This window comes from Pimephales promelas, chromosome 2 (assembly GCF_988280905.1).
Source record: "Pimephales promelas chromosome 2, fPimPro1.hap1.1, whole genome shotgun sequence".
NCBI classification, from domain to species: Eukaryota; Metazoa; Chordata; class Actinopteri; order Cypriniformes; family Leuciscidae; genus Pimephales; species Pimephales promelas.
Genome location: NC_142770.1, coordinates 29,601,383 through 29,615,834, shown reverse-complemented (window position 1 = coordinate 29,615,834; position 14,452 = coordinate 29,601,383). Strand labels below are relative to the sequence as shown.

General features: G+C 48.3%; 2 protein-coding genes across 2 annotated transcripts; one reads left to right on the top strand and one right to left on the bottom strand.

The window, feature by feature from the left end:
• Positions 1 to 5,023: 5,023 nt before the first annotated feature.
• On the bottom strand, positions 5,024 to 6,423 carry LOC148997142 (uncharacterized). The gene is made up of 5 exons (XM_089119451.1): positions 6,402 to 6,423; positions 5,961 to 6,145; positions 5,813 to 5,854; positions 5,267 to 5,632; positions 5,024 to 5,173 (listed from the first exon to the last, which is right to left on the bottom strand). Exons 1-5 carry the CDS (start codon positions 6,421 to 6,423, stop codon positions 5,024 to 5,026), a joined length of 765 nt encoding a protein of 254 aa, XP_088975577.1.
• A 1,270-nt stretch (positions 6,424 to 7,693) lies between these two features.
• Positions 7,694 to 10,132, top strand: LOC148997141 (uncharacterized). Its single transcript, XM_089132353.1, has 2 exons — positions 7,694 to 9,696; positions 9,786 to 10,132. Exon 1 carries the CDS (start codon positions 8,532 to 8,534, stop codon positions 9,210 to 9,212), a length of 681 nt encoding a protein of 226 aa, XP_088988479.1. The 5' UTR covers positions 7,694 to 8,531; the 3' UTR covers positions 9,213 to 9,696; positions 9,786 to 10,132.
• The last annotated feature ends 4,320 nt before the right edge of the window (positions 10,133 to 14,452 follow it).

The window sequence follows — 14,452 nt, the reverse complement described above, 5'->3', positions numbered from 1 at the left end:
TGATAACGGGCCGGGCTTTGCCGCCAGGCCCCGGCTTCGGGGCTAGGGAGTGGTGGGCTCGGTCAAGTTCAGGGGTAGAGTTCAGTATTTGATCGCCGAAGACCTCCACCAAGACTGAGAAAAAAGCCGTAGGATGAGCGCCTTCAATGTTCTCCGGAAGGCCCACTGTCCTTATGTTGTTTCTTCTAGAACGGCCTTCCAGGTCAACAAGCTTAATCTGTAGCTTAGCGTTCGCTTCAGATATTGCGGCCAGCTCTGCTTCCATGGCCTTCATGTCTTGACTCGAGGAGTCTGCAAATGTTTCCAAAGATGAGAGACGCTGTTGGTGGTCGAGTAGGGTATTCTGGAATTTGTCAACCCGCTCCTCGAGTTTGGAGAACGCGGTGTTGAATTCCGCCTGGAACTTAGTCATAAGAGAGACCTCGTGTTTGGCTAGCATATCTGCTAGTGTGGGTAGCACGGTGTTCGGAGGGTCGTTCTCTCCTTTCTGTTCCCCTTTTTTCGATCTACTGGTCATTCTCTCAAGCAGCGATGCACTGTCAAATATACTTGAATGTTGGGGATCGTTTTTGACACTTTAGCTGGACTATAAGAAAAGTTTTAAACATAGAGGTTGGGAGCAGGGCAGACGCGACTCACTCCGCCATTTGCTACACCCCCCCATACAAATATAATTTCACTCACCAAACGCATCACTTGAAGCAAATATCCATCCCTTAAATATCCTCGCCAGCGAGCACGTTGGGCCGTTTAGGGAAACTGACGCACAGCCTATCTAACGGCAGATGAAGTAAAACCGTAAATCTTCATTATGAGTCCATCATAAATAGGCTACAGTGCATGTTCACAATAACAGTTTAAATACATAAATGAATGATTTAAACTATGTTTTACTTCTGATATAAACATTTAGATTAAATATGCCACTCTCATTAATGGAGTTAAACACTTAAACTACATGAAATCATTACTGAGAAGTTACAACATTTTTATATTCAATATATATAAATATTTGTGATGCTTTCGAACACTTTTCCTCTGGCATGCTGTGTGTGTTTTAATGTGTTAAGTACATAGATAATTGCTTAGCAGATTGTCTGAGAAAATGGTTTCTTGCAAATAATCCACGACAAGGTCTGTTTGTTTCAATTAAAAATATAAATCAATTAAAATACTATTTGGCCAGTGGAAAAGATTAAGAAAAACTTTCTCTGAAATTCATTTTGCACTATTTTATTTTATTTATTTAAAAAACAAGGGAAGGATGGGCTACTAAATGATTTTTATTAATGTAATGCGAAGGCACATTCGTATTTCATATTTTCCTAACGTCTTGTACCTTTAAAGGGTCACTTCACCCATTTGCATTAAGCTTTGTATCTTTAGAAACCCAGTCATATTTTTGAATGGTCATGGTTTTTTTTCCTTATTTTCCCCTGAGATGGGAGAAATAAGGATTTAAGTGTTTAACTTCCTGCTTATCGTGACGTAAAAATCGTCATTTTGCGTCACGATAAGCAGGAAGTCATATTTCATTAAAATCTTTAGAACTACATATGTTAGCTCATTATTATTCCAGGGTGTGGGACCCACTCACCCTACAAGCCTATTACAGATCAGTGGGTGGGGCTTCACTTGTAGAAACTGAAATCAATATCCGCCATCTTGTTTGGAAGCTAAGCTAACAAGCGCTGTGGAGATCGTAAGTTATGACAATGATGGAAGAAACTAAACATGATATGGAAGAAGAGGATTTTGAAATTCTGCTGCTCGAATCCGATGTTCGTGACTATCTTTACGAGGCGCAGTATAGTTTAGAGTAGCTGAGGCTGATGGAGGAGCAGGAGACGCAGAGGCGGCGGCCTGTCGCGGTCGAGGACCCCGCACTGACTCTGGCGCTGGGCGGATTGCTGTTGTCTGTACTGTCGCTGTGTGCTACGGCCTACGGACACAGAGCCCGTCTGCTGCAGAGAATTTCAACGATGGCAATTTCTCTAGCTAGTCCAAGACTTTATAAACGGTCCGTTCCACCAGCTGGGTGTCCCCCCGCGGACGGGGGTCCCCGGACGAGCGCGCCGGCCCCCCGGAATTTTTGGGGGGCCGGCCGACGGTGGCGGGCGGGTGGGGCGGGCCGACGGGAGCGGCCCGAAGTTTCGGGGCCGCGGGGGCAGTTCCGCCTCGACCCCCACGGGGGAGCCGTCCGCGGAACATCCCGCAAACCCACTAAACGTCCGACCGGCCACCGCTCCCGCAGGGGGTCCGGCGACCCGCCCCCGGCCACGCCCCCGTCCCACGAAACCACTATTCGTCCAATAACCCACTAAATCGGCAAACGTCTCGGGAACGCCCCCCGCCCACCCCCGGGCCACGCCCCCGTCCCACGGACCCACTATTCGTCCAATAACCCACTATATTTACCAAACGTCCCGGGACCGCCACCGGGCCACGCCCCCGTCCCACGGACCCACTATTCGTCCAATAACCCGCTATTTTTTTTTTTTTCCACAGTCCGCCCGACGCGCGGACCCGCCGCCGATCTGTCGGGTGGGGATTCGGGCCGTGTTTTCGATAGACGTTTTTGATCGGAGTTCCAGTCGTGACGAAAACCACTCGTCTGCGCTCAGCCGGGGCCCCCGAGTCCGTAGCACCGAGCCCCGTCTCATAATTCCACTGTCCACGAACCCACTATGTGTCCAATAACCCACTATTTTCAAATGTACTAACCCCAGCCTCCATGCAATAAGCTGCAAATGGACAGAATCCCACCTGCAACTTATCCCACTGTCCAAGAACCCACTATTTGTCCAATAACCCACTATTTTTCAAATGTACTAACCTCAGCCTCCATGCAATAAGCTGCAAATGGACAGAATCCCACCTGCAACCTATCCCACTGTCCAAGAACCCACTATTTGTCCAATAACCAACTGTCCAAAAACCCACTATTTGTCCAATAACCCACTATTTTTCAAATGTACTAACCTCAGCCTCCATGCAATAAGCTGCAAATGGACAGAATCCCACTTGCAATCTATCCCACTGTCCAATAACCCACTATTTGTCCAATAACCAACTGTCCAAGAACCCACTATTTGTCCAATAACCCACTATTTTCAAATGTACTAACCCCAGCCTCCATGCAATAAGCTGCAAATGGACAGAATCCCACCTGCAACCTATCCCACTGTCCAAGAACCCACTATTTGTCCAATAACCCACTATTTTTCAAATGTACTAACCTCAGCCTCCATGCAATAAGCTGCAAATGGACAGAATCGCACCTGCAACCTATCCCACTGTCCAAGAACCCACTATTTGTCCAATAACCAACTGTCCAAAAACCCACTATTTGTCCAATAACCCACTATTTTTCAAATGTACTAACCTCAGCCTCCATGCAATAAGCTGCAAATGGACAGAATCCCACTTGCAATCTATCCCACTGTCCAATAACCCACTATTTGTCCAATAACCAACTGCCAAGAACCCACTTTTTGTCCAATAACCCACTATTTTCAAATGTACTAACCCCAGCCTCCATGCAATAAGCTGCAAATGGACAGAATCCCACCTGCAATCTATCCCACTCTCCAATAACCCACTATTTGTCCAATAACCCACTATTTTTCAAATGTACTAACCCCAGCCTCCATGCAATAAGCTGCAAATGGACAGAATCCCACTTGCAATCTATCCCACTGTCCAATAACCCACTATTTGTCCAATAACCCACTATTTTTCAAATGTACTAACCTCAGCCTCCATGCAATAAGCTGCAAATGGACAGAATCCCACCTGCAATCTATCCCACTGTCCAATAACCCACTATTTGTCCAATAACCAACCGTCCAAGAACACACTTTTTGTCCAAAAACCCCTTATTTTCAAATGTACTAACCCCAGCCTCCATGCAATAAGCTGCAAATGGACAGAATCCCACCGGCAATCTATCCCACTGTCCAATAACCCACTATTTTTCAAATGTACTAACCTCAGCCTCCATGCAATAAGCTGCAAATGGACAGAATCCCACTTGCAATCTATCCCACTGTCCAATAACCCACTATTTGTCCAATAACCAACTGTCCAAGAACCCACTATTTGTCCAATAACCCACTATTTTCAAATGTACTAACCCCAGCCTCCATGCAATAAGCTGCAAATGGACAGAATCCCACCTGCAATCTATCCCACTGTCCAATAACCCACTATTTGTCCAATAACCCACTATTTTTCAAATGTACTAACCTCTGCCTCCATGCAATAAGCTGCAAATGGACAGAATCCCACTTGCAATCTATCCCACTGTCCAATAACCCACTATTTGTCCAATAACCCACTATTTTTCAAATGTACTAACCTCAGCCTCCATGCAATAAGCTGCAAATGGACAGAATCCCACCTGCAATCTATCCCACTGTCCAATAACCCACTATTTGTCCAATAACCAACCGTCCAAGAACACACTTTTTGTCCAAAAACCCCTTATTTTCAAATGTACTAACCCCAGCCTCCATGCAATAAGCTGCAAATGGACAGAATCCCACCGGCAATCTATCCCACTGTCCAATAACCCACTATTTTTCAAATGTACTAACCTCAGCCTCCATGCAATAAGCTGCAAATGGACAGAATCCCACTTGCAATCTATCCCACTGTCCAATAACCCACTATTTGTCCAATAACCAACTGTCCAAGAACCCACTATTTGTCCAATAACCCACTATTTTCAAATGTACTAACCCCAGCCTCCATGCAATAAGCTGCAAATGGACAGAATCCCACCTGCAATCTATCCCACTGTCCAATAACCCACTATTTGTCCAATAACCCACTATTTTTCAAATGTACTAACCTCTGCCTCCATGCAATAAGCTGCAAATGGACAGAAACATTTATTGAACACAACATTTATTACAAAACAACTGAACTGATTATAAATGAACACAAACTGATTAGAAAAAAACTGATTAAAGAACTGATTTAAACAAAAAAACAGATTCAAATTTAAAAACATTTTTTTTTAAAAAGTAAATTTGGTTGGCTTCCTTGTCCTCTTTTGGGTCCTTTGGATCGCCGTCCTAATCAGCTTCTGGGCCACTTTGTGTGGAGACTTCATAGGAGACAGGCGGACCACAGGACGCCGTCTTCTTTTCGCCGGGCTGGACTGGCCCTGCAAAGAGCGAGAAGGGAAAGAAGAATGAGCAAACACTCCAAACACTCGTCAGACAAACATTTAAACAGACCCGCCAAAAGTCAGACTTACCGAAGTGGACGGTTTCTCCTTGTCCTGCTCCTGGTCCTGCTCCTGGTCCTGCTCCTCATCTTTCTCCTGCTCCTGGTCCGTGTCATGGTCCGGGGGGCTGGCGGAGGGGGCCGGTCTCTTCCGCTGCTTCCCGGACGCCTTGCGACGGGAGGAGGAGGAGGTGGTGGTGGTGGTGGTGGTGGTGGGGCTCTCTGGGGTCCCCGGGGAGGCATCCTCACCCTCCACGGCTGCCTGGAACAACGCCCGCTGTTCCAGGGCCTGCTTGGCATCCAAGTTCAACGCATAGAACTTGTCAGCCGTGGAGGTGTCATGGCACATGAACCGTGCCACTTTGTGCCGGTCCCCGGGGCTGATGGTGTTCTTGGCCTGTTCAGAGAGAAAAGCACAGTTGGAAACAAACACCCTTACGTCACGAGTTCACAAGGCAGAAAAGCACGGGCTGGAAAACTCACGTGGGTTGCGATGGAGGTCCTGACATCTGTGAATGTCGGAGTTCCCGGCAGTTCAAGCCCAGCCCATGCCTCCTGAAAATATTGGTTCGGTCACCGACTTCTCCAACGCCCTCACCACCCTCAACCTCGAGCTGGTCTGAAATGTAGAAAAACAGACGATGGCACTCATTATACCATCGACAAACATACAGCCGTATCACACACCGATTTAAAACACGGGGTCAGTTTTAACGCAGACTTACCGTCAGGTCCCGGTGACCCTTGAGGAGATGTTTCTCCGGGTACCTGACGACCTTGCCGCAGAGCAAACAAGCTAAATCCATCAGCTTTACTCTGCGGCGGGCATATTTGACAATAATGCCCCTCTGCTCGAGGTTGAGCATGGCGTGGACGCCCCTCAGGTGCTCGCTAATATATGCCATCCGAGCTGGGCACATGGGACATTGAACATCTGTGAGAAAAAATGTGCCAAACAAAGTCAAAACACACACACGCACACACACACATTTTAACTATTTATTTAAGTCCACTTGAAAGAAATGATTTACAGGGACATAAACACGCACACACACACACACACACGCACACACACACACACACACACACACACACAGCTTATGACACAAAACTGATGTGTAACAAACCATTTGTAACATTTTGCCACGGCCAACATGTCAACTTACCTTCTCTTAAACTTTTCGGCATCTTTAAAGGATGAAAAAAAAAAAAACCACACACTTTAATCAGCTAAAATCATTAAAGACAATTCAATCAATAAAAATGACAGGCTTTTGGGGGAACTTGGCCTTAAATAATTTCCCTGGACTTATCAATTTAGGCCCAAAGGTTAACCCTATCATTAAATGATTCATTAAATCATTAAATCACAATTCAATCAATAAAATTTACAGTTCTTTGGGGGAACTTGGCATTAAATAACTTCCCTGGACTTATCAATTTAGGCCCAAAGGTTAACCCTATCATTAAATGATTCATTAAATCATTAAATCACAATTCAATCAATAAAATTGACAGTCCTTCATGGGAACTTGGCATTAAATAACTTCCCTGGACTGATCAATTTAGGCCCAAAAAATAAACTAAACAGTAATACGTGTTACAAAGCACAACACGGGACTTTGTGTACGGTACAATATCATGGCACAAAGCACTTTAAAGTACAATTTAAAATAATTCACGAGTGCATAAGCTAAAATATCAGAGAGCAGGTTAGAGAGACTCACCGTGCATCAGACTACCAGCAAATGGGATTATTTTAGTGAAAATGACACTTTCCACGCCCTCTAACCAATCAACACCATCCATTATTGTCACGACGACTGATAAACAATCTTCAGTCCTGACAAATGTGTACAAACAGAGCTTACAATAATTATTGTAATACTTAAAACCACTCCATCTATGTCTGTCTGTGTCAGTAGAGGTGGTTTGATGAAAAAAATTAAAAAATAAAAACTCCAGTCCGCATTCACACTTTTCAGACTGTTTTTTTGACAGACATTTTGCAATTAAAGGTCCTGCCATGATGAAAACTATTTTACTGCACTCGGCAGGCCCCGCGGTGTCCATAGCACCAAGCGCCATCCCATGATTCCACTGTCCGTGAACCCCCTATACGTCCAATAACCCACTATATTAATGGACATTTTAATTAAAGTTTTTTTTTTCATGATAAAAACTGTTTTACTGCACTCAGAGGGCCCCCCCGAGTCTGTGGCACCAAGCGCCGTCCCGAAATTTCACCGTCCATGAACCCCCTATTTTTATAATGGCATAAATGCTACGTGGGATGTCCAGATCTCGGCTCAAAGGAGCAGCAACATATAACTTGTTTATGAAGCCCCACTTGCTTCTAAGGACACCAAATTTGAATCTCGTTTAGAACCTTTTCAGACCTTTCCAGGGAGACCACCCACGGCCCCAGGGGCCAGAGCTAGAGCATAAAACGTGAATTTCCGTGCTCTAAAACTCAACGCATCCAGCCGTAGGTGGGCTCTTTGGAAGCGTCTATTTGAGCAGAAGAGAATGGTAAAAGAATTGTCCCGTTTGGCCGCGTTTTCGCGGAGATATGAGCCGAAAACCGTCGGGCGCGTTTTAAAATGGCGGCAGCACTCCAAAATGGTGGCCGCCGAATCTCGGGACTAAATCGCCCGTATCTCGGTGACCCCGGCGAGTTGGACATCATGGGTGGGCTCGTTGGAGAGGCCTTATCCTCCACTGCAAATATATTAAAGTGCCTGGAACGTGGAGAAAGCGGCTCCCGAGAAAAACGTCCTTTTCCCCTCCATTGATTATGGATGGTGACTGTAAAATGTGAATGGTGACTGTTTTCACCTAGATACTGTACTAAGCACACTTTATTGAACATCACACTAGTTTTGATCACTGTATTTTAATTAAAATCCACACATTGATGTACATTACAGTCATAAATGATGCATTATTAGCCTCAAAAGAAAACACCAGTCCACTCTGGACAGTCCTCTCAGTTGAAAGTGGCCTAAAAACTCCCTGCTGACTTTTGGACAGTCCTCTCAGTTGAAAGTGGCCCGGAAAACCCCTAACACCGCCCCGAGTCCACGTCGGACGGTCCTCTCAGTTGAAGGTGGCCCGGACACCGCCCCGCCCCAGTCCACGTCGGCCGGTCCTCTCAGTTGAAAGTGGCCTAAACCCCCCTGCCGATTGGACGGCCGCTCCCAGTTCACTTTGGACAGTCCATCTCAGTTGAAAGTGTCCTCCGAAAGAGTATAAAAGAGCCCTGCACGGGTCAGTCTTTACAGCAAGAACTCGAGATGGCGATTGAAGACTGCCCGATCTGCTTCAGACCCTACCACCAGCTGAGCCAGCACCTGACCAACACCCACCTCGTGAAGAACAAGGAGGAGAGGAGACTGCTGCTGGCACTTTCTTCCGGGAGGGTGGACGTCCGGAAGGGCACTTGCCCGGTGCCCGCCTGCGGCAAGACCACCGCCCGGATGGACCGCCACCTGAAGTGCCACAGCGGGCTGACCCCCTCGACTCGGAGGAAGACTTTGGCTTCGATCAAGCGGAGGAAGATCCTTGCTGACCTGGCCAACCTGAGGGCGAGTAACCCCGAAGTGTCGCTGGCCTCGACCCTGGACCAGGAGGACGTCTCGGGGCCTGTGGAGGAGGAGGAGGATGAGGAGGAGGTGGCGGACGCCCCTGCTCCGCCCTGCGCCAACCCAGCCTGCCTGGACATGCACCGCCAGGTGGAAACCCTGAGCAAGGCGCTACAGGAGGTCACCCGCCGCTACAAGCGACTGAAGAGGAGGTCGAGGTCAACCCCCTCTTCCCAGGTAGCGAGGGTGACGGGGAGGCTCCTGTCCTCTCCTGGCGGGGCACACCGACCTGGCCAGCTTTGGGTTCCTCAACCAGACGGCGAGGATGCGGTCTTGGCACCAGTCCCTCAACCAGGCCAAGATCGCGGAGCCAACCATCCAGATGTACCTTAAGAACGTGTCGCAGTTCTTGCTGTACATCTCTGAGACCCCGCCGCCCACCTGCCGCCTCTCCCGCACCGTCATGGTCGGCCTGAACAGAGAGATCAAAAGCCTGATCCGCTCGGTTCGGCGGAGAGTGGTGGTCCACGAGGTGGGGGTCAAACAGGCCAAGGAGGGCCACTTGATCCCCAAGGCCGCTCTCCGCCAGTGCGTTGCCTCCGCCAGGGCCGCCATTCCTGAAATCCTTGGTAAGTTTTTGCCTCCTCTTACCTCTTAAACCTTTGCGTAGCACTCTGTTTAACAATTTTTTTGTTGTTTTTCAACAGCCTGTCTGAAGGTGACCCTTGACAGGAAGGACCAGTGGTCATTTTATGGGCACTTCACCGCTTACCTGGCCTGCATCTACGGGCATCGCGGTGGGGTGTTCCAGAACATGACCATTGCGGAGGTGGAGGCAGCGCCTCAGGCCACCATGGACGGGTGCTATGTGATTAATGTGAGTTGAACGTTAAATGTTCTCTCTCTCTCTCTCTCTCTCTCTCTCTGTCCTTCTCTTACGCCGCTCGTTTGTTGCTGTTTCCACAGATCTCAACCCACAAGACGAACCAGGCCTTCGGGGCCGCTCAGCTGGCAGTGACGGAGACCGAATATCAGTGGATGGCGGAGTTCCTGGCCATGAGGGAGGAGCTAGTGGGCGGTGGCGACGCCCATTATTTCTTTTTCACCTCCAAGCCCAGCCCCTGCAAGAACCTGCGTGGGGAAGCTTCAGGCGCTGCGGCTGAGCAACCCAGCCGTCCCCATGGTCCCCGACTTCTCCCAGGCCGATGGCTCCCCGGGCGAGGCCCGGTCCCCGGCCGAGGCCCGGTCCCCTGCCGAGGCCCGGTCCCCGCTGTCTCAGGTGCCGCCACCCGAGTCTGGGCACGACACAGATGTACAGGAGCTACTCGGTATGGATCCGTCGATCGTCACAATCCTGATATCGGTGATCATCGATGATTGTTAATGATTGTTGATGACTAAAACAGACGGTTTGTCTTTCAGATGAGCTCTTCTCTGCCATCAATCCTGTGCCAGCGCTGTGGACCCCCGACGACCTGGAGGCCGCCTTCACAGGTATGAATCCCCCATGTCATCACGGTTCTGATAGCGCTGCACATAATACACGAGTGGTCCACTAAGTCGACGCTTTGTTTTTCAGAACAAAACACTCCTATAAGGGCCGAGCTGACCGCCGTCGGGGCCACAGCGCTGGCACAGCAGAGGGAGTGCGTGGACACGGGTAAGAGTCCGTTTGTCAGCACGATTCTTAATGTTGCCGCGGTTACTCAATAAGCCTTCCACTAAAACAATGTTTTGTTTTTCAGAAGAACTCCTCCCTGATTTTCTTTTGGGTTTTGATTATTTTTGAGTTTTTGTTTTTGTTTTTTAATAAAGTTTTTTAAATAATCTTTCATGTTCTTGTCTTTAATGGGTCAACAAATTGTCATCTGCTTTGTAATGAGCACTTGCTTTCACACAACTTGAGTACAGTGAGTGAGTTTTCACCTCTACTGTACTAAGCACACTCTTTTGAACACATCACACTAGTTTTGATCATTGTGTCTTAATTAAAATCCACACATTGATGTACATCACAGCCATAAGTGATGTATTATTAGCCTCAAATTATAATTGTATCATTAGCCTAAATGCCAGTCCACTCTGGACAGTCCTCTCAGTTGAAAGTGGCCTAAACCCCCCTGCTGACCTTTTCCAGTCCACTTTGGACAGTCCTCTCAGTTGAAAGTGGTCTGGAAAACCCCCAGTCCACTCTGGACAGTCTTCTCAGTTGAAAGTGGTCCGGAAAACCCCCAGTCCACTCTGGACAGTCCTCTCAGTTGAAAGTGGCCTAAAACCCCCTGCTGACCTTTTCCCATCCACTTTGGACAGTCCTCTCAGTTGAAAGTGGTCTGGAAAACCCCCAGTCCACTCTGGACAGTCTTCTCAGTTGAAAGTGGTCCGGAAAACCCCCAGTCCACTCTGGACAGTCCTCTCAGTTGAAAGTGGCCTAAAACCCCCTGCTGACCTTTTCCCATCAACTTTGGACAGTCCTCTCAGTTGAAAGTGGTCTGGAAAACCCCCAGTCCACTTTGGACAGTCCTCTTAGTTGAAAGCGGTCTGGAAAACCCCCAGTCCACTCTGGACAGTCTTATCAGTTGAAAGTGGTCCGGAAAACCCCCAGTCCACTCTGGACAGTCCTCTCAGTTGAAAGTGGCCTAAACCCCCCTGCTGACCTTTTCCCATCCACTTTGGACAGTCCTCTTAGTTGAAAGTGGTCTGAAAAACCCCCAGTCCACTCTGGACAGTCTTCTCAGTTGAAAGTGGTCCGGAAAACCCCCAGTCCACTCTGGACAGTCCTCTCAGTTGAAAGTGGCCTAAAACCCCCTGCTGACCTTTTCCCATCCACTTTGGACAGTCCTCTCAGTTGAAAGTGGTCCGGAAAACCCCCAGTCCACTCTGGACTGTCCTCTCAGTTGAAAGTGGCCTGCCTGCTGAATGGACAACCACTCCCAGTCCACTTTGGACAGTGGCCGCAAAACGTTTATAAAAGAGCCCCACACAGGTCAAACTTTAATTTGCAATAATGGAGGACACAATACTAGTGTATCATTTCAATGGTTCCAGTTATGTTGAGTCGGACAAGGAATTTCAGGTGGACGATGGGGGTGAGCAGGAGGACCAGGACCAGCCGGTGAACCTCAATTTAGTCGTGGCGGAGATGAGTCGGGAGGTGGCCGACCATGAGACGGCGCTACAACGCCCTTCGGAGGTTGAATGAGAGGAGGAGACAGGAGCCACCTCTCACACAAAACGGGGGCTCCCGGGAGCTGCGGGTCCTCAGGGCCATTGAATTTAGAAGCCGGAGGCAGGCGAGGGCCAGGCTTGAAAAGAGGACGCGTCCCACTCAGTAAGTACATCTTTTGGTGGGTCTGTTTAAGTTTGAGTGGGTGTGGGGTTTGCTGACTCTTTGTCTCTTTCTCTTTTTTTGGAGGACAGGCCGACCCAAACAGAGGGCATCGCCCTATGCGGAATAGGAGGAGGAGGAGGAGGAGGAAACGACAAATCAGTTCATTCAATTAGTTATTAAATAAATCTTTTAAAAGTTTCACTTGTCTTGTCTTTTTTGATGCTAATTGGACCTCGCTCAGGGGTTGATTGCATGAAGGCCGGGTTTAATACTTTTCAAATATAGAGGGTTATTTGACAAATAGTGTGTTCGTGGGATGACCCACATACCATTTATTCCATTGCAAAACATAGTGGGTTCGTGGACAGTGGAATTATGTGATGGCACTTGGTGCTATGGATTTAGGGGCCCCAGCTGAGTGCAGATAAATAGTTTTCATGCAAATGTTTCGAAAGCTAAGCTTAAAAACACGTGTCCAAAAACCCACTATTTGTCCAATAACCCACTGCTTTTCAAATGTACTACCCGAAAACCTATTGAATAAATTGCAGGCGGGAGTCTGTCCATTTGCAGCTTATTGCATGAAGGTCAGGGCTAGTACATTTCACAAATAGTGGGTTTTTGGACAAATAGTGGGTATTTGGACAGTAGTTTTTAAGCTTAGCTTTAGAGATATTTGGATGGAAACCATGTATCTGCACTCAGCTGGGGCCCTTGAGTCTGTAGAACCAAGTGCCATCCCATAATTCCACTGTCCAAGAACCCACTGTGTCCAATAACCCACTATTTTTTAAATATACTTCCCGAAAACCCATTGAATAGATTGCAGGCGGGATTCTGTCCATTTTCAGCTTATTGCATGAAGGTCAGGGTTAGTACATCTCAAAAATAGTGGGTTATTAGACAAATAGTGGGTATTTGGACAGGGGGGGTTAAGCTTAGCTTTCAAAATATTTGGATATAAACTACTTTCCTGCACTCAGCTGGGGCCCCTGAGTCTGTAGCACCAAGCACCATCCCATAATTCCACTGTCCAAGAACCCACTATGTGTCCAATAACCCACAATTTTTTAAATATACTACCCGAAAACCCATTCAAAAGATTGCAGGCGGGATTGTGTCCATTTGCAGCTTATGTGTTGAAGGCCAGTGAGCATAAACCCTAAAGTTTGAACGGCTATAACTCTGGGACCAAGCCGCCCAGATGCACCAAACTTGGGGTCTCTAGGAGCCCTCTCCAACGGGCCCTAGCCCGAGGCTCTAGCGCCCCCACAGGCCGAGATATGGGGCCCAACAGAAAAGGGGTCACTTCAGAAGGAAGGGTCCCAGAACCTCGGGACTCTGGGGTCTGAGAGAGCCCCTAAGGGCCACTCACTGCCCCAAAGGACGAACCGCTGGGACTCGTCATTTCCGAGATATTGACCGTTTTGTCCAAAAGTTCCTTATGTATAACGGGGTGTATCTCGGGAACCAAACCGAGTTGGAGCTCAAAACTCCGGGTGTCGGGAGCCCCTATGGGTCCCCTCAAGACCCCAAAGTTTCGAGGTCCTGGGCCCTTCCGTTTCCGAGATACGGGCACTTCCTGTACAGATTTGACCGGGTATATCTCGGGAACCAAACCGAGTTGGGGCTCAAAACTTCGGTTGTGGGGAGCCCCTAGGGATCCCCTCAAGACCCCAAAGTTTCGAGGTCCTGGGCCCTTCCGTTTCTGAGATACGGGCACTTCCTGTCCAGATTTGACCGGATGTATCTCGGGAACAGAGCCGAGTTGGAACTCCAAACTCGGTGTGTGGGGAGGTACCAATGAGCCCTCCAATACCCCAAAGTTTGAAGCCCAAAGTCGGCGTGGTTCCGGATTTAAATGCGCGTTTAAAGGTGGACCTGGTGATGGCCTAGGGTCGTGACGTCATCACCGTGCGCCATTATGACACGTGGTCGACGGTTTTCGGCCAATATCTCCGCGAATACTGGACAAAATTTTATAAAACTTATACCATTCTTTTCAGCTCAAATAGACGCTTACAATGAGCCCATGTGGGTGGATCCGTTGAGTTTTCGCGATTGTAAATGCACTTTTTAAGCTTTTCTGACCACATGTGTCCAAAAACCCACTATTGTCCAATAACCCACTGTATCAAATACATTTGAAAGGGGCCCCGTCTTTTTCGGCCTTTCGACCCCCGAACGAGGTCCGAGGGCCCCGAAACTTTTCCGCCCGCGTCGGGGGCCCGTGGCGAGTCGGAAAACGGCGCCCCCTAGTCGATCGGCCGACGCGACGTGGGTTATTGGACGGATAGCGGTTTTG